This window comes from Hevea brasiliensis, chromosome 7 (assembly GCF_030052815.1).
Source record: "Hevea brasiliensis isolate MT/VB/25A 57/8 chromosome 7, ASM3005281v1, whole genome shotgun sequence".
Classification (NCBI taxonomy): Eukaryota; Viridiplantae; Streptophyta; class Magnoliopsida; order Malpighiales; family Euphorbiaceae; genus Hevea; species Hevea brasiliensis.
In genome coordinates, this window is record NC_079499.1 from 105,253,896 (window position 1) to 105,279,415 (window position 25,520).

The 25,520-nt window shown below is 34.0% G+C and overlaps 1 protein-coding gene across 2 annotated transcripts; it reads left to right on the forward strand.

Annotated features, from left to right (window-relative positions):
* Positions 1-425: 425 nt before the first annotated feature.
* On the forward strand, positions 426-5,961 carry LOC110666795 (F-box protein At5g39450). 2 transcript variants are annotated; one of them, XM_058150463.1, is made up of 3 exons: positions 426-612; positions 737-2,916; positions 5,474-5,961. In XM_058150463.1, the coding sequence occupies exons 2-3, from the start codon at positions 1,058-1,060 to the stop codon at positions 5,487-5,489; spliced, it is 1,875 nt and encodes a 624-aa protein (XP_058006446.1). In that variant the 5' UTR covers positions 426-612; positions 737-1,057; the 3' UTR covers positions 5,490-5,961. The 2 variants fall into 2 exon arrangements, with proteins under 2 accessions (XP_058006446.1, XP_021683094.2); XM_021827402.2 differs by having other exon boundaries at positions 757-2,916.
* Positions 5,962-25,520: the final 19,559 nt, after the last annotated feature.

Consider the following 25,520-nt stretch of genomic DNA (forward strand, 5'->3'; position numbering starts at 1 on the left):
TTTTGCTAATTTCTTTTTCTAATTTATGAATACCGATTAACTTTGTTTCCCCTTTAATCTTTGCTATTGCATTTTCGAATGAACATTTCAACTCAATAATATTTAATACAAATTTAGCATTAAAATATAGATATAATGACACATTTCATGAGATTAAATTTGTTTTTTTTTTAAATATTTATTAATTTGATATTTAATAAATTTTCATAAATAAGTTAAATTTCAAGTAACTTTAGAATTTATTAAAAATATATATATTTATAATTGTGTCAAAAAATCAGAGTCGTCTGTAGATGCTCAATGGCCCACCGAACATGCAACAAGGCGAAGACTATATTCCAAAGCATGGACTACGAAGCAAAAGAACCAATTGGGCTGTGGTGCAGTGAGAATATGGTTTTCAGTCTTTGGACTTTTGAGAGTAATTATTCAAAATTGGTTGGCTGGCTGGCTGGCCTAATGGCTACAATTTATTTATTTATTTATTTATTTTTAATTTCCAAATTCTATCTCACATCCTCCATCATTGATTCTCTTGTTTTGAGGGAGAAATAAAGCAGTAGAGGGTGGACTCGGACACAGTTGGGGATGCTGGCCTCAATCCAATCCTAGGTTCTCTTCAATTTCTTCCATGCTTTATACCCAATTACCCATTTCTCTCTTTCTCCATTGTTTGTTTGCCATAAGCTGTAATTCTCATGTATATGCTTAAGAATCTGAAACAAACCCAGTTCAGTTTCTGTGAATCTGATGCAGGGGCTGTTCAATTTTGGAGAATCTGAAACGAATTCCTGGTTGATTAGTTTTTGTCTCTTTTAGTGCTGTGTACTTTCATTAGAAGCTACTACAATTAAAGAATCTAAGACAGAGTCATTTAAATTCCAGGTTTGAATCTGTTTCCTTTGCTTTTGCTGTTTTGACAAAGAGGGATTATCTTGGTAGCTGGATCTCTTTGCTTCAGTATCCAGTGGTTGTTCTACGTAGGCAAATAAATATTCATTCCCATGATTCAATTTTGAATTGCTGGATAAATTCGTAAATAATCAGTAAAACTAGTATGTTGCCTGAGTTCTGTGGTTCAAGCTTGCTTCTAGCTCTGCCAGATGATTTGTTTGCAATTATATCTCGTTCACTTTCGCCTAGGGACATCTGTAGTCTCAGTCTTTGCTGCCGGAGTTTATGTGCTCTTGTGGCCTCTGAAAAGGTTTGGCTAACCCAATGTGACATTCTGGGTATTGTTCCTCATCAGGACCTCATTGAATGGAGAAAGGGTGTTTCATCTTATAGGGCACTTTGTCGTTTCCTTGTGAGTGTTAAGCCATTAATTGGAATTTGGGTTCATCAAAACCCTGAGCTAGGTAATGTGGTATATGTCATGCCTGGTTTTGTGTCTGTTGTTGGATGTCGGATAATACCACAAGAGCTTGGCCCTCTGGGAATTGAAGATGGCCCCATACTGTGGGCACCAGTGTTTGAAATAATAGGAGACCTTGATGGTTCTATTTTATTTTTTCTACATGGAAGAGAAAAAGGAAATGATTATGTTTATCCTGGTTCAGTCAAGTCTGTTGAACAGAATTGCAATGTACTATTGCTTGAGGTTGAGCCTAGGCCACAAATGATTGTGAATACATTATTGCATAGTAAAAGCTTTGCTTACAGTTCAGATAAGGAGATATCAGGAAAGATTACTAGGTCAAATAGTGGATTATCAAGGTCACAGAGGATGCTTGGACGGTGTGATGCTAAGGTGCCTTTTAGCCGCTTGGCTTTTAGTGACAGAAGAAAATTGATTGAGGTTGTTACAAGCCAAGTTCATCAAACTGTACCTGATTCAGTAAATGAGCCACTATTTCCTCGGTTGAGGAGTGATGAAGAGAACTTTCAGAAAGACATTGTGCTCTTATTTGAAAGGAGATCCCTGCTTCTTCAAAATTATAAGTTTGGTGGAAGTTGGTTTGATTGGAAGGAAGCTCCTGAACTGCCTTCTGATCCTACTCAACTGCAATTGAGTGAGATTAAAAATAGCCTTGATCGCTCAAGTGGATTTCATAATTCTCTAAATGGGGATGGTCAAACAAAATCTATCATGAAGAAGACTCTTAGTGGGTATTTTAGGGCTAGCCTTAGACAAATATTGGGGAAGTCTCCCTCTATTAATGGTGGCCGTACACTTTCTAAGAATAGTTCTTCTAGCAGTGAGTGCAAGCATGCACAGCTTCATGAATTTTTAAGATCAGGTGATACAATAGGATTGACATTACATGCCTCTACAGTTAAGTTATCTTCTTATCGAGCATGGCCAAATATGCATGACAGTCGGTTTGCGCTGTACAAGCTACCCATGCGGGTTCCAAGAGCTGACCAAGAGTATGCTGGTCTATGGGGTGGGACTTTTGGTTGGCCTCCTGGGAAGCCTACTGAAGATAAGCCAGGAAAGGCTTTGTTCTTTCTTTTGATCTCTTATGAGGAATATGAAGGGCAAAGACAACTCATTGCTACCAAAATATTGGAAGGAACCCACTATGTTCTCCATCCAAATGGCTCAGCAATGTTTATGGTGAATATCGATGAGCCTTCACAGGATCCATTTCCTTGGGATGTTGATGCTGATTCTATTCCTGTGAGTGTAAAACATGCATTTGCAGGCGAGGGTATTGCAAATGGGTATGGTTTCCGATATCCTGGCTCAAAGCCTGGTTCCCTCTTTGTAATTCAAAATGGCCTTCTTGCCTTCATTTGGAAGGAATCTAGAGCTGTCTTGACCATGCAGAGACTAAACTTGCAAGAGCTTTTGAAGAAAGGTGAACGGGTGCCTGCTCTACCTCCAATTGCCAACTTTTCATACTTGACCAAGTCCTACTCAAATGTGTTTGCTGGCTTCTCAAATGCCTCAACTTCTTTGTCTTCACCAAGGTTCTCCTTCTTTACTGAATGCATATACTGCTTCTTTATCTCCCCCCCACTCCCCTCCCCACCCCCCACCCCACCCCCCCCCCCCCCCCCTCTTTTTTCGTTTAGTCAGTTATTAAAAGGTTTTTCCCAGTTTATTTTGATTTATCTAATGCTACTGTTGTCTCGTAATCATTAAACCTTTTTGTTATTGACTGCTCTGTTTTTTGCTGATGTGATACAAATATCTTATTCAGTGTAAAGGCCTTGTCATATTTATGGAATTTATAAAAAATTTCAAATGCCCTAACAGAGGATAGGGATGAACCAAGGACTAGTACATGGGGAGTAAAAATGATGATATAGATTATGGTTTGGTTTCTGAATTAATGAGAAAGATACCATTTGCTGCAGATCATAGAGAAACAGGTTTCAGGATTAACTTCAGGTTCATTGCTGATATTTCTAACTGCAACCCATGATCTCATTGCATGTTTGATAGGATTGAATTGAATGTAATCAAACAAAAATTCAATAGACAAGTCACTCATGCAGGCACTTCCACTGTGTGTTTTTGGGATCTAGACAATTTTAATTCAAAAAATATTGTGTCCAATTTATACTATTTTATCTGGGCAGTGTCTAAATAACTAGGGTTCTTGGTTTGTTAAACTTGAGATATGTATAGTTTCTCTTATAATTTTAGGGAGTTCAGGCTGCCGATGTTTTGTTTAAATATAATGTGATTAATTGTGAATTGGATATTTAGTTTCCAAGATGCAAGTAGAGTTTTGTTGTTGGTTCTGTTTTATAACAACTGCTACTGTTTCTTTTTACATCTGGAAATGGTGAACCATACGGCCGCTACCTGTTACGTAATATTCTCAGTGCCTATAATATGCTACTATTATAGATTCAGTTCTTATATTCTTATAGCGTGCAATTGTGTATAATTGTTGCTTTTTGGCTATTTTAGTTTAGTGTTGCTAATTGTTATATGCTCTTGTGCTCAAGAATGGATGTAAATTTGGAAACATCATTGGAAATATCTTTGCATTTAAAATCTTCTGCTGTTATCATACCACATCAGGTTTTATAAGAAAAAACATGAGATAAAAGAAAAAAAAAGGCTCCTAGAGTAGAGAACTTACATTGTGCATGTTGGGTAGTAACAAGGTTCTCTTTGGCTACAAATTTTACTAATAAAGAGCCTTTAATGAATGAAAAATGGAAGTCTTCCAACTGGTTTTACTGATTTAATATTGTAAATACTTAGGATGCACTTGTTAGCACTGCAATGTTCTATTTTCTATAAAAAAAAAAAAGAAAAAATTTGCTGAACTTTTTCTTTTTGCTTTTTAAAACTTAACCGTTTTGAAAACCATTTTTCGACTTTAAAATTGAATAAGCATTTTAAAACAAGACACAACTTTATTTTTGGATTATCTTACAATGCCTTTTCTCTCTATTATTCCTGCTGGCGCTTCTTTCCCTGTGAAAATTTCAAATTTACCATAAGTTTACTAATTCTGAACTTAATTTTTTATGCTGCTCTCTCACTTTTCCTTGCTGATACGATTAATTTTGCTGAAAATACACTCATAACAACCAGGTAATCACTAAGATGAACAATCTCACCTAAAAAAAAACGTAATTTCTCTCTTATAACTCTTTGTTTTATCCTATCTTAAAATGGCTGTTTTGGCTTTTGATTCCAATGGCTGCTGGTGTTTTGTGTCTTGGAGAATGGTTGTAAATTTATGGTTTGATTTGAATGGGGAGAGTCTTTCATTTCTGTTGCTGTTATCATAGAGAGAGAATGGGAATTGAAATGTAAAATTACCATATTGGTTATCCACCGGTGAAGATCCCCAAATGATTAAATGAAAAGATATTAATTTTGGGAGATAGTTTGTTCCATGAGTAAAGAGATACAGGAGCTTTCCTTTTATCCTTTTTTTCCCTGATATTTATTATATTACTAAAAGGAGAGAGAGAGAGAGAGAGAGAGAGAGAGGATGCAAAATAGAATTATGAATTTTTGTGTAGTTGTTTAGAATTTCTATATCATATTAGATTTTTTTTTTTTGATAAGTATTATACTTGGAAATTGAATATTTTGGGTAGCTTTTGCTGTTATCACCTTATTATCGAAATGGGTTTCAAATGCAATGTCAAATCAAACATTTTTTATTTTGGAGTTTGGTTCGTCATATGTCCATGGGAATTGGGAAGGTGTGCAATGCCATAGCTGTAATCGGAGTTATATTCTTATCATATCACTTTGTTTTTCAGGAACAAATATTTCTGTTTTTGAAAAACAGAAGACAGTAAAATTTTGTTGGCATCTCTCTCTCTCTCTCTCTCTCTCTCTCTCTCTCTCTCTCTCTCTCTCTCTCTCTATATATATATATATATATATACACACACGTAAGGTAGAAAGTGAAGTGATACTTTTTAGTGTCATATCATGTGTGCATCACACTTAAAAATTTTGCATGCCTCCTTCCTATAATAGGTTTCTATGTAACTTTTTATACCCATTTAATTGATTATACAACTTTCTTTTTTTTTTTGACAGGCAAAGGCAATTGTAGAACATTTATGGGTGTGCAAACCGAGGCACAGAGATCAAACGGTTGTAGCTCCACCATTCATTTGGCTGCTCATGTATCAGTATTCCTGGTTGCTGTTAATGATCCACTTCCTTTATTGCTCATTGATGATCAAATGTTCTTCAGTGCTGCTTATTTCTCTAATAAACCCTTTTCTCTTGAATGACAAGGGTTAAGGTGATTCCTATGCAACCCATATGAAAATTAGACTATTTTTACGACAATAAACATTAGATATAAGGTGAAAGCAGTCATCTGGTGTGCTTATAAATGTGAGAAAGATAGGAGATTGGATAGAGTATCTAAAAATGCTTTTAAATTGTAGAATAGGAGACGAAAACTCCTTTGTTTTAGGTAATGTATTGTAATTATTTCAAACTCCTTGTGTCTGGCATCTTTCTGAAATTGTCATTTGAATGATAATTTGTCTTGTCACAAATGATAAATTGTTGAATACCTTGCAACTATGGTGATTTAGCTTTGTATTTACCTTATTTTATAATCTAAACATAAAAGCTGTATATTTATAATCTTAAGACATCAATTAATATGATGTAGGCCTTGTTCGGCAATATAGGTATTTTAATAGCTATTAGTTGTTAACTATTTTAGTAACATTTAGCTATTAGATATTAGCTGTTAGTGGTTAGATGTTTATGTAGTGATTTAAAGTATAAGTATTCGGTAAAAATAGCTGTTAAAAAAGTTATTAAATATAAAATATTTATATTATCTTATTGACTTTAGTCAAAACGCTTGTTCAACTTTTAAGATCTTATTCGACAACAACTTTTAATATAGTGTTTAGTCAAAAAACAAATGTAAATACTATATCACTGAACAGTATAAATAAAATAGGTAGTGTTTTGATTTTACTTTAAAAACTATTGCCAAACAAGGTCATAATGGAATGTAATATAATAAAATATTCTATTAAATTTTAGGACTATGATTGAGAGATCAAGTAGATTCATATTTAATGTGAATCAAAGGGTTTTCAGCAACACAAAATGTTTTATTTATCCTTCATACTTTTGGAGGTAAAGTTTCCCTCCATTTCTACTCTTCCCTCCATTTCTACTCTTCTCTCCATCAATAATTTTTCCTCCAACTATATTCTCTTTTTTTGAGCAAATAATAATAAATTATGTATTCATTTTCAAGAAAAAAAAGGGAAAAATTATATTCTTTTTTTTGTTGAAACTATCAAATAGTGCATACAATGCTGATAAAAACGATGATTTTTTTACTATATATTATAAATTAATGATAATATGAAGTATAATTTATGAGTTATATTATTATTATTTTTTTTTGGTTAATTTATATCACACAATAAATATGATCATAGATTATATTAAATTGAGTTAATTATGCATTGATCAACTTATAATTAGCCATGTGACATGTAACATAGATCATAGATAAAGGGTCATATAGTTAATTATATATTGATCAATTTAATAATTAACTATGTGGCATGTAAAGTAGATAAGAGGTAAGGGCTTATATATTTAATTTTACATTGATCAATTTTATAATTTATTATATGACATATCACATAAATCACAAGTTAAGGCTCATATAGTTAATTAATTGATCAATTAATAACATGGATTAAAGTCAAAGGCTCGTATAGTTAATTGTATGTTAAGCAATTTAATAATTGACTATGTGACATATAGTATAGATCATAGGTGAAGTCTTATATAATTAATTATACATTGATCAATTTAATAATTGACTATGTGGCATGTAATATAGACAAAAGGTGAAGAGTTATATATTTAATTTTACATTAATCAATTTTATAATTGACTATATAACATTTTACATAGATCACAGGTTAATGCTCAGATAATTAATTTTATATTAATCAATTTAATAACTGACCATGTGATATGTCACATAGATCAGAGGTGAAGGCACATATAGTTAATTGTACATTAATCAATTTAATAACTGACTATGTTGTATATCACATAGATCAGAGGTGAAGGCTCATATAATCACTGACTATGTGGCATGTCACATAGATCAGAGGTGAAGACTCATATAATTAATTATAAATTGATCAATTTAATAACTGATTATGTGGCATGTTACATAGATCAGAGGTGAAGGTTCATATAGTTAATTATACATTGATCAATTTAATAACTGACTGTATGACATGTAACATAGATCAGAGGTAAAGACTCATATAGTTAATTTTATATTGATCAATTTTATGATTGACTATATGACATGTCATATGCATAATAAGTTAAGGCTCATATAGTTAATTTTATATTGATTAATTTAATAATTAATTATGTAGCGTGTAACATAAATAAGAGGTGAAGGCTCATATAATTAATATACAATAATCAATTTAATAATTGACTATGTAGCATGTAACATAGATCAGAGGTGAAGGCTCATATGGTTAATTTTATAATTGACTATGTGACATATCACACACACACACACATATCGTAATTTATTGTTTTTAATATATATATATATATATATATATATATATATATATATATATATATATATATATATATATATATATATATATTATTTTTAATATTTATAGATAGCTATATTGTTGAAAAAATTAAGAATAAAATGTTGCATATATTACCAAACATAGGGAACAAATTTATAGTAAGCAAAATATTTTAAGAAGAATGACAATGTTTTATAACATGGAGGGGAATCTTCAAGAGTATAATTTAAGAGATTCATTAGTTAATAGTCTAAACAATTAAAAGAGCCACTTTATAGTCTCAAAAAAAAAAAAAAATTTGTGCCATAATAATATTTCTAAATTTACGATGAGTCTTTATTGGCTAGACTTAAACATGCCTTTACTTCTCCCAAAACCAAACACATTTTCTTTCAATTTTGGAAAAAAAGAAAATCTTCTAGCCTTGTAAAAACACATATTCTTCTCCCAAACTAATTATCACTTCTGTTATACAAAATCATTTCTCCATTGATTATTTTCGCTTATTCTCTTTGTCAATATGAGTTTGCAAAGGATTTTGTTAGCCACAAATTGAAGATGCATAAGGGCCACCTAAACTCATTCATCTCTTTGTTGCAGAGTTTACAATAGGACGAAGGCAAAATGGCCTATAGGAGTTGCAATTTTTATCACATATTTATTTATGAAGATCACAAATTAGTATGAATACAATTTTTTTTACTCATTTATCTATTCTTCTCCCAAACCCATTCATCATTTTTTTTTTCTTCTGAATTCATACAATAGAAAAAAGCATACCTGATAATTGCTGTGAACCCTAAGTACATAATATAAGCAAAATTAAGTTTTTTTTTTTTTGATATACCTCAATCTATATTAAATTGTTGATTTTTTTTTTTTGCGTTTTTTTTTTAAACCACCTCAATGTCATTTATCAATTTCATTTGTTCAACAATAGTTGAAACATAATAATGTATTAAGATATTTTTTTGTGTGAAAAATTCACTCACAGGATAGTCATTTTGCTATAGTTTAATTGTAATAATTTTTTGAGCATGTTGATTGCTTGGTTGTGATAGTCTCCTCTATCAAATTGCATTTTTCTTAGTTGATTGCAATGATTGTGATAGTTTTCTTAGTTATTATATATCAATCTAGTCCAAATATAAATCTTTTCTCATAGAAAATCCCTATACACATTATCCAACAATTAGGCCACCATTAAGAGATTATGTCATTTGTTGTGTGCAATGTTATGAGGAACACTCTTGGAGAGTAGGAGCCACATTAGAAAACTTTTCAAATAGAGATTATCCTTTTCTTAATGAAGGTCTTAAGCATATTTTAGAATGGTATGGTGTGAAACCTCTATAGATTGTATGTTTTAAGATTATTTCATATAAGATTATCGATGTATCTATATGTCACGACCCAACCTATGGGCCGGACCGGCACTAGGACCTGGGCCAGCTTAAAGCCCCCGAGGCCCGTAGTAAGCCTAACTGTTCATTAACCCAACTCTAAGGCCCATTTGGGCCCAATTTCAAGAAACCAACCGGACAGAGTCCGGCCATAAAGTGGACCTTTCAACGGGGAGTTTTTGACTCACCCGACCTGTAAACAAAATATATCATCAATTGGGGAGCTCAGCTCACCCTCCACATACTCATATCGGCATAAAAATAAATGGGAGCTCAGCTCCCTCATCCAATCCATCAAACATGCATATAATTTTACAGGTCCACATGACAATTTATATTACAGACCCGAATTATTTAAATATTTCTAACACATGCGGAAATTCTAGGAGTAAATAAAATTACAAAACTATTGATAAACAACCTGCGAGGAAAGGAAGCAGGTTAACCTCAAAAATATCCTCCTGTGGCCTGGAAAAATAATGAACAGGAGTGAGCGTTCGACTCAGAGAGTTAAATATCAATTTTAACCATAAACTCTATAACTATCTAAAACTAATGCACCTGTAGAGTGAAATGCAACATCAACAACATTTTCACATCATAACATCAAAAGGTAATTTGGAGCACTCACACACCTGTAGTATCAATCATAACATATGGGGTGATCCCTATCTGACTCTCTTAAATCCAACTGCCAAGAACTCATTTCGGACTTCCACTTAATAACCAAATCGAGGGTCCCGAAGAACTCAAGCCGTGACTACCCCTCGAAGGATCGGGTCCCATGAAGAACTCAAGCGTGACTACCCGTCCTATCCATAGTTCACACCACATCACACGACGCCAACACACGCTGCTGCTCCAAATTACCACAACAACATCCATGGCACATCAACCGTTATGAATGCAACATAAATCGTGCCTAGAGTTTAACTACATAAATATATGCATATAAGTGATGCATGGGCATGCTTGAACATATAATAATATCGAAATTACAATTAAAATTAATATTCTACTCACAGACTGGACAACGGTCACTGTGGCGGCTGGGCAGAGGAAGAAGGCTGTCCCGGCTCACCTGACAATTACAGTACAATCATTTAATAAATTTGACTCTATACAAACAAGGAAAAAGACCAAATACGTCCTAAGTCGTGCCGAAAATCCGGCAGAGTCTCCCCTATACCTAGGACCTACCCAACCTGCAAAAGAGCTCAAAACACACTTCTATATCCACAATCCATATATCCACAACTCAATCATATCACACAGCCCCTCGCCCATCCAAACAGTCCTCAATCACAATATGTAAATTTACAATTTAGTCCTTATAATTGATCATTTTTGCAAAAACTGCCCAAATAAGCTCTAAAAATTCTAAAATTTTGCCCCGCGGTCCTTAGCAATATTACTAGGCTATTGCAAAAAGAATCGTAATTTTCTAAGCTACCACGAATATTTTATGGATTTTTAATCCTATTTAAGCACTAGAAAATTACGAAAAAGCAAGGTTCAGGTTTACCTTTGCCGATTCCGACTTCGGGAACGTGCTCGGGATGCCTGACAATGGTGGGGTAGCCAAGACCTCGATCCAATTCGGAGACTTTTCCATTAGCTGATGGAAATTCACGCATCCGGACAAGAATTCCGAATTGAGGATACCTACACGAAGCCCAATAATAATATATAAAAATCGTGGTGTTACATTCTTAAAATTCATCCTCGAATTTTACACAAGGGAATAAAGTACATGATTACACATTGAACAGATAAGGGTACTTGCTACGCATGTCCCGTTCTGACTCCCAGGTGCACTCTTCCACTGACTGGCTCCTCCACAAAACCTTAACCATAGGAATCTGTTTTGATCTTAGCTGTCTCACTTGGTAGTCCACTATGGCTACAGGTTGCTCCTCAAAGGTCAAGTTCTCTATTAGATCTATTACATCATGAGAAGGATCAGAATGTATTTCTGAGCATGGAGATGTGAAACACGGATGAGCGTGAGAAAGGTTGGGTGGTAGCTCCAACCGTGAGCAAGCTCCAACTCTATCGGTAACCTCAAAGGTCCGATATACCGAGGTGCCAACTTGCCCTTCTTTCCAAATCTCATGACTCCTTCATTGGAGAAACCTTCAGAATACATAGTCGCCGCAAACTCCACATCCCTCGTCGTGCATAGCTCTTACATCTCTTGAAAGCCGTCCTCGATCGTTCACGATTAAAGGAACTACCTCAAGTGTCTTGCACTAGGTCTACATCATGCACCTTCGCTTCCCCATTTCTGCCAACACGGAGAGACCTACACTTTCTCCCATATAGTGCCTCATAGGGTGCCATCCCTATCTTTGGAGTGATAATCGTTGTTATAGGCAAACTCCACCAAAGCTAGCTCATCCCATTGACCTCCAAAATCCAAGACACTCATGCGAAGCATGTCTTCCGATGTTTGGATTGTCCTTGGTGAAAAGCCGTCTTGAAGTTCAAGTGCCAAGTGCCTCCTGCAACTTTCTCCAAAACCGAGAAGTGAATCGGCCCTCGATATTATGGGCGGAACTCCATGCAATCTAACTATTTCTCGAATGTAGAGTCGGGCATACTGTGTAACAGAATATGTGATCTTCACTGGCAAGAAGTGAGCTGATTTAGTTAAGCGGTCTACAATTACCCATATCGAATCATATCCTCGCGTGGCAACCCACAAAATCCATAGTAATCATTTCCCACTTCCATTCGGGATAGGGAGCTCTTGCGGCTTCACGACGGTCTATGGTGTTCAAACTTCACCTTCTGACAAGTCAAGCACTTGGACACAAAGTCTGCTATGTCTCTCTTCATGCCATTCCACCAGTAGCTATCTTTCACATCATGGTACATTTTGGTGGAACCTGGGTGGACATTGTACAGTGTATAGTGTGCCTCTCGCATGATTTCATTCCTGAGGTTGTCCACATTGGGCACACATATCCTAGAACCTTGCACTAGGGCGCCATCATTGGCAAATCCAATCTCACCACCTTCACCTTGCTGTACTCTTTCTATGATCTTCATTAATTGTTGGTCTCTGTGTTGGGAAACTCTAACTCTATCTCGCAAGTCTGGCCTCACTGAAAAATGAGCCAACAAGACCCCCTCATCTGAAAGATCTAAGATTAAACCTTGATCCATCAACTCATGTACTTCCTAAATCAACGGTCTCTTCTCTGCTGAAATGTGCGCCAAACTGCAAGAAGATTTTCTGCTTAAAGCATCTGCTACTACATTGGCCTTCCCAGGGTGGTACTGGATGGTGCAATCATAGTCTTCCAGAAGCTCCATCCATCTCCTCTGTCTCAAGTTTAAATCCCTCTGTTGGAAGATGTACTTCAAACTCTTATAGTCGGTGTATATCTCGCACACTTCACCATATAGGTAGTGTCTCCAGATTTTTAGTGCAAAGACTACAGCCGCCATTTCCAAATTATGGGTGGGATAGTTCTGCTCATGCCTCTTCAGCTGCCTTGAAGCATAAGCCACTACTTTTCCATTCCGCATCAAAACACACCCTAGGCCAACTCTGAAGGCGTCACGATGTATCCTTCACCGCTCATAGGTAGTGTTAACACGAGCGATGATTAGACACTCCTTATCCTCATCATTATAACTGACTCTATCGAGCTCTCTTCCTGTCCTTTGCATCTTATCCACTTCCCTTTTCCTATTTTTGGTATTGTTGGTATCATTTCAACCTGCTGTACTTATTCCTTAATTTTAGTCCTATCTCATCCTTACACCTTTTCCTTCAAAGATGTCTATCCCATCATCAACTTTAATTTTCTTTTTATTTCTTAGTCTTATCTTGATTACTAGTTCCATTACTTCGGGAATTCTAACCTTACGATTTTCTCCTACCAGCACATTCTTCACCTTTCGTAACACTTATAATTAACCATAGAAAACTTTTTTTTTTTTTTTTTTCTTGTATCCCCTTTTTTCCAACTTAACTATCAGAACATTATCATTCCCTATCAGCCTTAGTAGGAAATTGCTTATCCTGGATGAATATGAGCCCCATAAACTATAAGTTCCATCTGAACTAACACGGCTGTAGGAAATATGTGTCATGCCTTAATTCCAAACAAGATACTTCACGTGTTTATTCTCCTTAATATAATAATATATACTGCCCATAGCTTTCTAAACTTCAACCTCAAATTACCCATCAGTAACAATTTCATCTATTGAATCTCAACCATAAATAGTACTTCCTCCAGCTCATAGTTTAAAACAGTTGCAAGCCTTAGTAGCTAACTCAATTTAACTCCTGTCATTACTCTGTTCGTCCTTTCATACTTAATACTAGGTATGCACTTACTGTCATTCTCATATCAGGAAATTATGTATGAATTTGTGCCTACTAAACTCTCAATAACTAGGTCTCCTTGACTCTAGAACCAAAAGCACAAGCTAAACTTGAAAAGAAAGAAAATATCCTCTTATATTCAACTACACCCGATTGTCATATTATAACGTTTCACCTAAGTTTCTTTGTCTTTCTCTCCAAATTTCATCATCTCCTAGCACAATTATGCTCTACCTATAAGGTATCATCTGCATGAACCCTTTACCGTACCATTTTCCTTCTTGACATAATATTTTATAATTTATTAACTTTACTTATACTCGACCTATGATTCATATCTATCATCGTTTTTCTTGTGCCCTTAACTTTTGTTGATTCCTGAAAGATTTCTCTCACTAATAAATTCTTCCAACACTAATTCCACCCTTATCTAGGGTCATTAATTTGATCCTTGAACTTTCTAGTGATTTATAACCATCCAGACTTGTCACTTTTCGTTCTACCCCTACTATTGTCCTGTCGTTATTGCTTCACTACAAAGTGATTGATCACACTAAAAATGTTTGCTGACATTCATAACGAACCTCTAACTACCTTCTCACTATCTCAAAAGTCTAACCTAAAACCTATGTGTCATTATCTATCATTCTTTTCCTCTCATCATACCTATTTGATCCCTTAGGTGACTTTTATTAAACTTACTGCTTACCAAATTATCTTTCTCTACCTATTTAGGTAGTCCGCAATACCATCGCACACCTTCTAACATTTACTCATTATTATTGTATTCCATACCTCCATCACTTTTCTCACTAATGTGGTCCCATTTTGGGTTTTCCATCCTTGTCATTCTCCTTGCCAAGAATAACACTTAGCCTATCCTATATCTTAACTTTGTTCCGTTTATTATGCGCTCTTTAGGTTGTATTTTCTTTTTTTTCCTTTGTCTTACAAAAAATAGAACTTGAGTATTCTATCCACTGGTTCCATTCTTCTTCCTAACATAATAGTGTACTTGCTAACTATATCTTTCAAAGTCTCTATCGCGTTATCATATGTCCTGCTACTCAGATTTGGTCCTTTGACCACTCTAGCTAGTACTTCCACTAGCATTTAGATTATATTGCATCGCAATCAATTGTCCAAACTTTCATTCTGCTGACTTTCTTTATCCATTGGCCTTCGATTTATCTTCGCTAATTTATTACTCTTAACACTATTATAATTAGATTATACTATTGTTTTGAATAATTTGAAATTAGAAAGGAACTCGAGAAATTACATCATACTTTTATTGTATGATCTCTATTCTTATCCTTTAGCTTACATAATACCCTTACTACCTCAGCGATTCTGGTAATTTTATTTATTATTATTTTATTATTATTATTATTATTATTATTATTATTTTCAATGTTTACTCAATTCCAAAACTTAAGATTTCGGGCACCCAAACCCGTCATCCAATTCAAAGGATTTACATCCATCGTGATCTGATTATATATGATTCCTATAATAGAACTTGCATCCTCTCCAGGATACCCGAGCCAACTACTCTCTACCACACTCTACAATCCCATCTGGGACACTATTCCATAAGTCATCATTATCGAATAACCTTCGATCCATTACGAAAGATAGGACTATATCCTAACTTCAACAAAGGTACTACATCTACCACCTTGCCAGAACCCTCTCAAGTTAATGACTCTTTTATCATATCATAGCTCTATAAATCATCAATTCATAGTTTCGACCTTCTCTAGGTAGTAGAGTTGTACTTTATTCCATACTGATACACACAAGGTATACTATTCTCACTCTATAAGTGTCACCTTTACTTTGCAACTAGTCCAAACCTGCAGTGATGGCAACTCTTGATGTAACTCTAGCTCATCTTTGGGTAATCGAGTCACGACTCTAGTTATCACCCAACCGTGACCTTTCAATATTCTAACTCTAGACTCTTAGCCGAGTTCCCAACTCCTCTGCAAATATAGAATTGCATAAGCGTACCAAAGCGAAGCCATCTCAAACACCCTCATTATGGAGCACCACGGATGCACGCACTCTACACAATAATCTCATGTCAGAGCGGACATCGAGAACATTGTATAGTTACTACGATACGTCTGACTAGGTCTCCTAATTTCTTATCTCTCCTGAATCTTCTATTATCACAAACTTATTGGTCATCTTGGTATCCTCATCCTTATCTAGGCAACTGTACTTTTAAGACTCACTTTTATGTACTCGTGCCTTACGAAATGGGCACACCATTTAAACCCATCTTGACAAAAATATAACATTTCTTGGAGTATGTATCCTCATGATAGATCTCACATGTCTACTAACTCTATTTCACATTTGTACTCCACGAAAATCCAGGACACTAAGCGAGGTAATCTTATATTTCCCGGGTATAACGTAGAATCTAGAAACAAAGAATTACAGGAAAAGACGAAGCAGAATCCTATACTCGCATGTGACTCCTAGTAGACTCTTCCCAACACTTAGATAATTTTTCCCTATGAATGGAGCCTAAGCTCGATACCATATTTGTCACGACCCAACCTATGGGCGGACTCCACTAGGACACAGGCCGACTTAAAGCCCCGAGGCCCGTAGTAAGCCTAACTGTTCATTAACCCAACTCTAAGGCCCATTTGGGCCCAATTTCAAGAAACCAATCGACAGAGTCCCATAAAGTGGACCTTTCAACGGGAGTTTTGACTCACCCGACTGTAAACAAAATATATCATCAATTGGGAGCTCGGCTCACCCTCCACATATTCATATCGGCATAAAAATAAATGGGAGCTCAGCTCCCTCATCCAATCCATCAAACATGCATATAATTTTACAGGTCCACATGACAATTTATATTACAGACCCGAATTATTTAAATATTTCTTACACATGCGGAAATTCTAGGAGTAAATAAAATTACAAAACTATTGATAAACAACCTGCGAGGAAAGGAAGCGAGTTAACCTCAAAATATCCTCTGGCTGGAAAAATAATGAAGCGAGTGAGCGTTCGAGAGTAAAATATCAATTTTAACCATAATCTCTATAACTATCTAAAACTAATGCACCCTGTAGAGTGAAATGCAACATCAACAACATTTTCACATCATAACATCAAAAAGGTAATTTGGAGCACTCACACACCCTGTAGTATCAATCATAACATATGGGGCCGATCCCTATCACTCTCTTAAATCCAACGTGCCAAGAACTCATTTCGGACTTCCACTTAATAACCAAATCGAGGGTCCAGTGAAGAACTCAAGCGTGACTACCCCTCGAAGGATCGGGTCCCGAAGAACTCTAGTCGTGACTACACGTCCTATCCATAGTTCACTCCAAATCACACGCACGCCAACACACGCTGCGCTCCAAATTACCACAACAACATCCATGGCACATCAACCGTTATGAATGCAACATAAATCGTGCCTAGAGTTTAACTACATAAATATATGCATATAAGTGATGCATGGGCATGCTTGAACATATAATAATATCGAAATTACAATTAAAATTAATATTCTACTCACAGACTGGACAACGGTCCTTTGTGGCGGCAGAGGAAGAAGGTGCTCACGACAATTCTGACAATCATTTAATAAATTTGACTCTATACAAACAAGGAAAAGACCAAATCGTCCTAAGTCGTAAAATCCTGAGTCTCCCTATACCTAGGACCTACCCAACTCGCAAAAGAGCTCAAAACACACTTCTATATCCACAATCCATATATCCACAACTCAATCATATCACACAGCCCCTCCTGGGCCCATCCAAACAGTCCTCAATCACAATATGTAAATTTACAATTTAGTCCTTATAATTGATCATTTTTGCAAAAACTGCCCAAATAAGCTCTAAAAATTCTAAAATTTTGCCCCGCGGTCCTTAGCAATATTACTAGGCTATTGCAAAAAGAATCGTAATTTTCTAAGCTACCACGAATATTTTATGGATTTTTAATCCTATTTAAGCACTAGAAAATTACGAAAAAGCAAGGTTCAGGTTTACCTTTGCCGATTCCGACTTCGGGAACGTGCTCGGGATGCCTGACAATGGTGGGGTAGCCAAGACCTCGATCCAATTCGGAGACTTTTCCATTAGTCGATCTATGCGCGAAATTCACGGATCCAGGACAACCTAGCTATTTCCGCGAATTGAGGATACCTACACGAAGCCCAATAATAATATATAAAAAATCAGGGGTGTTACACTATATTCATGAGAAATGAGTGTCAGGCGAAATATAGAGATGCACCTTCTCCATTTGTTAATGAAGCTGCTAATGAATTACAATATCATGTAGTAGAAATATCTACTGATGGGGGCTATGTGGAAGATAGTGATGAAAATAAAGAAGAAGAGAGTGACGAAGACAGTGAGAATTGGCATCTTGATAGTTAAGTGTTATTAAATTTCTATCCATTTCAAGTTTTTTTTTTCCTTTATAAGATTAGTTAAGCGTACTTATTCTAACAATACAAATTTATCCTTTTTTTAGTACATTTGTATGTGACTCCACAAAAGCCAGAGGATTCAAGATTTATTTTTGGGCTGAACAAATATGACTACAAATACAAAGTAGTTAGTAAATCTTTAATATAATTTATATGACAAGTCATTATATTTGATTTTATATATTGTTTTATAAATATTTTCCATTTGTATTTATATTTTATTCTTCTTCCTATTATACAATAGAACATTCCCATTGAGTTAATTAAAAATCATATTGGTGCTGAAGGAAGAAGTTATATGTTTACATCATAGAGAAGCAAATATACTGGAAGTGTGAATATGTGCCAAAGAATAATGTCAAAGGAGTGATGAGGAAGGAATGATTAAGCATGGATTGATTCAGTTTGTAATAGTCCACAACTTGAAGAAAACTAATATAGTGGAGCTCATCATGACTACAAATGAACCAAAATATATTTTCTTTTACGCCATAATCATAAGGCAAAATTAGAAATATGTTGTTTTTTATTTATCATAAGAACAATATATATATATACACACACACACACATACACACACATACATGTGTGTGTGTGTGTGTTTTATTTGAAGAACTAAACTTTTAGAACTTTTTTTGCTTGTACATACTTTTAAAATGTGGACTGAAGATGATGTAGCATCTGACTTATTTGCTCTAGTTTTAGATTCAACCTTTATACATTCTACAGTTGTTTATATTAATATTATTATATTACTATTTGTTATATTAATCTTATTTTATTACAGTTTCTTATATTAATCAACTTAAGTTATAGTTTTTTAGTCAAATACAATATATAATGTTAAGTACTATAGTAAAGTAAGAATTAGATAAGGTTACAAATTTATAACACAGTAACATCCTAGGCATATTAATTCTCATTTTGCAATGCTGAGAGAAGGACTATTAAATTTGACTTTAGGATGATTGACTTGGCCTCCATCTTTCTTGCTAACTGGATTGCTTCTAGCATTGCCCGAACTTCTCCAAATAAAGACAAAGAACAAAAAATTTCTTGACGAACCCATTAATAAGACTCCAAAAATGATTTCTATCCACCACCACAACCCTTTTTTTTCTTATCCTCTCTCTCAGCTAATATTAATGTAGATTAGTTGAGGAAGTAATAATATGTTGGCTAGCATTCAATACTATAAAAACTACAAACAAGATCTATTACATCCAATAAATTTCTTATTAAGTTATAATACAATCTATTTTCAAATTTATGTTATTATGTAAGTCTTAACAATTAAGCAAATCTTGTTCTAATTTCTTAACTCAACATCATTGTAATTCTCTTTTGTTTTTATTTTTTTAAGTTGTCATGTTATTTTTTTTTTAAGAAAACAATACTATCATTTTTATACTTAATTTCATTTGTTGACATTGTAATTCAATTATTAAACAATTAATAGACAAAAACTATAGGCAAAAAATATTAATTTCCATTAGTATTGAATCTTTCTTTGATGAACACAAACTAATATACATCCCAATAAATAGAGCAACTGTCAATTGATTGACATTTAAATTATCAGATACATTCTCTTCGTCTGTAATTTCTACATTTGATGTTGATGCAATAACATCAGATGATGAAGCTTCTCCACTTGAAGATGAACTTACATTTCTCAAAATAACAATTATAAGCTTCAATAGCTTCTGTCTCTGTATCATAAGATTTATATAAACTCTTGCTAATTACAATAATATTAAGTATAAATTCATGCCATAAAGTGTATATTTTAGGACTAGCACTTTCAAAAACAATATAATACTTTTTATTCTCCTTTCTTTATACATAGTAAGTTGAAAAATGAAAAATAATAGAAAAAAATGGATTCAAAGAAATGTATTAGCTTGTTTGAAGATGAAAGAAACTACAAAGATGACTCTGATAAAAAATGGAGGAAGTGGGAATGTCACGACCTGATCCCACGGGATGGACCGGCACTAAGACTTGGGTCAGCATAAGGCCAAAAATCCCATAGTAAGCCTAACTATTCATTAGCCTAACATTGAAGCCCATATATGTAACACCCTCATATTGGACAGTTTCATGCATTCTACTGTTCCGATGACTAGTATCTATCCGGACAGTCAGAATGTTTAGAATCATATTTAAGCCATCTAAAAAAGCCATAAATAAAAATTAATAGAAATTATATGAAGATAAAATAGAAATAAGAAAAATAAAGCATAATCAGTTAAATAAGCCGAGGTTCCGACGATGGGTGACCGAAACGGGAAGTAACTGCGAGCTCAGTTGCTATCCTAATTTTGTGTGGGACCCTGTGACACCTCAGGCCTAAGGAAAATTGCACAACTAATGGTAGTATGAAAATCACAGAAAAGAATAGAGAACCAGTTCAAAAAATTAAATCAGAGTTCAGAAAGTAACCTAGTACTATTGGAAAACGAATCAGACCGATATGAGGCAAAATGGTCAATTCACCCTTAGAGGTGACTCTTGGCCTAAAGATCCTTTAAAATGTAGGAAATTAAAAATATAAAAAATAATTAGAAACATGAAGAGGTGTGGAAGGAAGGGAAAAAGGAAAAGAAAAGAAATTCAAAAAGTGAATTATGACATCATGCTTAAGTAAGCATGACACAATAATAATTTATAATTTTAAATTTATAAAATTAAGGGATAAATATTGTAAAAATAAGATAAAAATTAAAAAGTAAAATTGGTCTTCTTCCTCCTCAAATAGTCGTCTCACCTTCTCTCTCTAACTCTCTCATTTTTTTTCCTTCATTAACACACACCAAAAGCTTATAAAACCCTACTTTCCTTCATAATCTCCATAATTCTTAACACTAAATATTGAAATTACACCTTGGGGTGAAGATTGAAAGTGAAAGAAGAGGGAAATTTGAAGAGTTTAAGAAGTGAGGAAAAGCTCCATTAAGTAAATCCAAGCTTTTCTTTTCGAATAATTGAGTGAATTGAGTTTGAAATTGATGAATTTATGTGAGAAACTTGAAAATCATGCATGATTGGAAAGGGAAGAAATTTTGGCAGCCATGGGAATTAAGGAGAAATGATGTGTTTTAATCCAATTAAATGTGTATTCATGCTTAGATGAGTAAGAATAGGTGATTAGTACACTTTAATTTTAGGAATTGTGACAATTGGAAAAAAATTAGGGTTCTTGGTGATTAGAGTTTTGAATGAAATTGGGAATTTTTGAGAATTGATGACCAATTGGTATTATTGATGCTCAATTTGGTCAATTGGTGTGTTTATAAGTGTAAGTTGATGGATTGAATTGAATTGAAGTGTGAATGTGGAATGGCCAAATTTTGGCAGCTTGACCTTTGTTCATTTAGGAGGCTATAAGTTGAATTCTGTTGCTCCAATTAGTGTGAGGCTAATTGGAGATGAAAATAAGGTCATAATGCAATAATTTTCAAGTAGAAACCTTGCCCTAAAATTTATCCTAAGTGAACCTAAAATCTGCTTGAATCCGGATTTGTTGCCCTATTACTGGGCAAAATTGACCAAATGAACAGTACATGTTCAAATGGTCATAACTTTGCGTAGAGAGGTTCAAATGACCTGATTTTTTTGGCCATAGAAAGTTTAGACATAGTAGAACAACTTTTATGAAGAACAGAAACCCAAATTCTGACCATAACACATTCAAATTGCTAACCAAAATTAAGTCATCAAAACTACTAGAACCCTAAATTGCCCAGAAAATCTGGAAATGACCAATTTGGCCAGTTATGGTTAAAATGCCATAACTTGAGCTAAAAAATTTCAAATGGAGTGATTCAAAAAGAGAATTAAATTAGACACATTAAGGAATGACTTTGATGAAGGAAGTTTAGTTAAATTTTCACTGTAGATTGGTCCAATAAAGCAATAAACCTTAGAGACAAAAACTGAAATTTTGGGATTAATTCTAATAGGCCTTGAAATTCAATTGGCAACCAATGCCAACAAAATTGTAACCCAAAATATGGTAGGATCATGTGTTTAGAAATTTTATACCTACTAATTATGAAAAAGTTAATATTTTGAATGAATAATAATGTGAATAGTAACCATAAATATACCAAATACAAAGAACTTAACTCTAAGGAGAATTTGTAAGTAAAATTAAGTATGCAAGAATTCAATTGTTAGATTTATTATTAGAAATAGTTTGAAAGGCTATTGAAATACTTTAATTATGTGTTTCAGTTAGAAAGGAGCCTCCCAAGGAAGGAAAGGATTAAGTCAAGAATAGGGAAGTCAAATAAAGTTTGTACACAACTAGTCCTTAATTAATAAGTGTTTTACATATTTCAATTGATTAAATAATTCTATTGTCTTCATGTATTATGTTTATCAAATATTGATTTTATCTCAACAATTATTGAATATTGTTATGGTGTGAATGAAATTGGTTTTGAGAAATTGCGATTGAAATGTGGTTTGCATGGAAAATGGAAAATATTGCTTATTGAGATTGGCATGGAAATGATTTGTATTGTGATTATATACTCACAAAAAGGGCAATGAATTTTCTGATGTTATTTTATATCTCACTACTAATGCTCGACATGGTTATTTCACGTCCTTCATTTGTTAAGGAGACACTGGTGTTAGTTTTATTTTGAATACCATGGTACGTGCACATTGATGATTTGTTCTTCCTCATATAAGGGGTTAGATCTAAGTTGAAGATGGCCATTTCGGAATTTAATTTGTTATGGTGTGGTGGATGGACTGTGCATGATTTGATCTCCCCTACCATAGGGGGTGAGAATAACTTTGAATATGACCCTTACGGATTAGTCTTGCATTAAGTCAGTGAGAATAAGAATGGATTTGAAAGTGAGCAACTGTGCTTCTAAAATGATATCTTTGATTTATATTTTTATACTTTCATTTTTCGTGAAATTGAATGTTTATTTTCATAATTTGATGTGAATATTTCAAATGTTCATTTATGATTTGGTATATCTTAATTATTGATCAATGTCATTAAAATAAATGATTTGCACTATTGAAAACATTGACTTTGATTTTATGTATCATGAAGAAATTGAATATTTCCAATATCTTTGTTATGATTTTGTCAAAGTATAGTGTATTAAATTTTAAATTATTTGTGCACCACTGAGTTCACCGCTCAGCGATTGCTTTGTATGCTGTCTCAGGTAAAAGGAAGAATAGAGCAGCTGAGTGAGATCACTTGAAGCTGTATCTTGAAGACGTATTGAGATTAATTTTGGGTATATTGTAGGTATACCTCTAGATATTAGATTTTGATGTAATTATGTAACTATTTGTATGTAAATACATTCGAGCAGTTGTACAAAAACTCTTGTAATATTATTTTGGAATGCACTCAAATGCAATTATTGTAATATTAATCTGAGATTTTATTTACTTGTATATATTTTCATAAAATTAATTTTATCACCCAATGAATGTAATATTTAAATTCTTTTTGAGTCTTGTAGATAATGAATCATTTTCTTATGATGGGTTTTAGTGAGAATGGAATGAAATAAATTGAGTTGATTGCTTGAAACGAATTATGGAATGTTGAGATTGGACTAGAATATTTTTGTAAATTGCCTCTTTCAGGTGAATTGAATAACTATTTTTACCTAGTTTTAGCCGTAATCACACGGATTTTTCGTAAAATTTTAAAAATACCTAATTATTCCTAAATAAGTTTTACGACATATACTTGAATTGAGACCACTTAAGATAAATTCTAATCACCACGCTAGATTTATTAAATAGAATTGTTCTGCCAAAATTCCTTGTAGTATATTTAATAGATTATCGGTAGGCGAAATTCGGTAATTTATTAGGTATACTATGGGATCATGTCATACCTTACAGAGGGTAGGGTGTGACAATATACAAGCCCATTTCAAGAAAATAACTAGACAGAGTCCGGCCATAACCTCGACTATCCAATGGGGAGTTTTTAGCTCGGCCGACCTGTAATCACATAATACATATATTCAGAGAGCTCAGGTGACCCTCACCATTCCCAACACAGCAATATAAATCAAATGGGAGCTCAGTTCCCTCACCCAAGGTGAACATTCATCCACACATTCACACATACATAGACAAATAAGTTTACAATTCTAAAATAAATATTCTTTTACAGTCCCATACCAGATCAAATATTTTTTAATACATGCGGAGTTCTAGATTTCAAAATAAACAACACGGAATACGGAAATAGCAACTAATGGACCTGCGAGGAAGAAAGCAGATTAATGATAAAGAAAAGTCCTCCTGTAACCTGGAAAAATATGGTGAACAGGAGAGAGCATTCGACTCATAGAGTAAAATATTGATTTTACATATAATTTCTATAACTACCTAAGTTTTGTATATCCCTAAGAATGAATGCAACACCTTCACACAATTCAAACAAGTCAAGTTATAATCACACCAAAAGCAATCAGGAGCACTCACACACCCATGTGTCACATCCATACTCACACACACACACACACACACACACATATATATATGGGAGCTGATCCTCTATACAACTCTCTTATTTCCAACCTTTGCAAACGAGATCAACTCAAAACCTGACTTTCTCTTAATATCCAAATGCGGGGGCTAGCGAGATCAACTCAAAGTCATGCCTACCCCGACTTATCCATAAAAAGGATCGAGTCCCAGCGAGTCAAATTCCAGCCACGTTTATCCGTCCTACCCATATCCATATACACACCACGTACACACTCACTAACACACGTAGCTCCATATCGCCATAAAACAATAATCACAAAAATATCATCAAGAACAAATGTAATATAAAACATGCCTAATTTTACTACATACATATATGTATAAGTGATGCATGAACATGCTTTGAATATAATAATATTGAAATTATAACTAAAATCAATATCTACTCACTGAGAGGATGACCCGACTACAACTAGTCCGACTGGAAAAAAGAAGATTAGCCAGCACTATTCACCTATAAATATACATTGACCTCTATTAATTAACTGACAGAATTAGCCAATTAATTTAATCTATAAAAGCAAGAATAAATCCTAAGGTAGTGCCAAAATTTCGACAGAGTTTCCCTTGTAACTAGACCTAACCTCCTGCATAAAAATTCAACAAAACGCAGCACACAGGGCCTTTGTAACATCCCTAATTTTTAAATTAATTATTTTGTGGATAGATATTAATATTTTATTTTGTTTAAATTTTAGGAAATTATAGATATTAATATTTTATT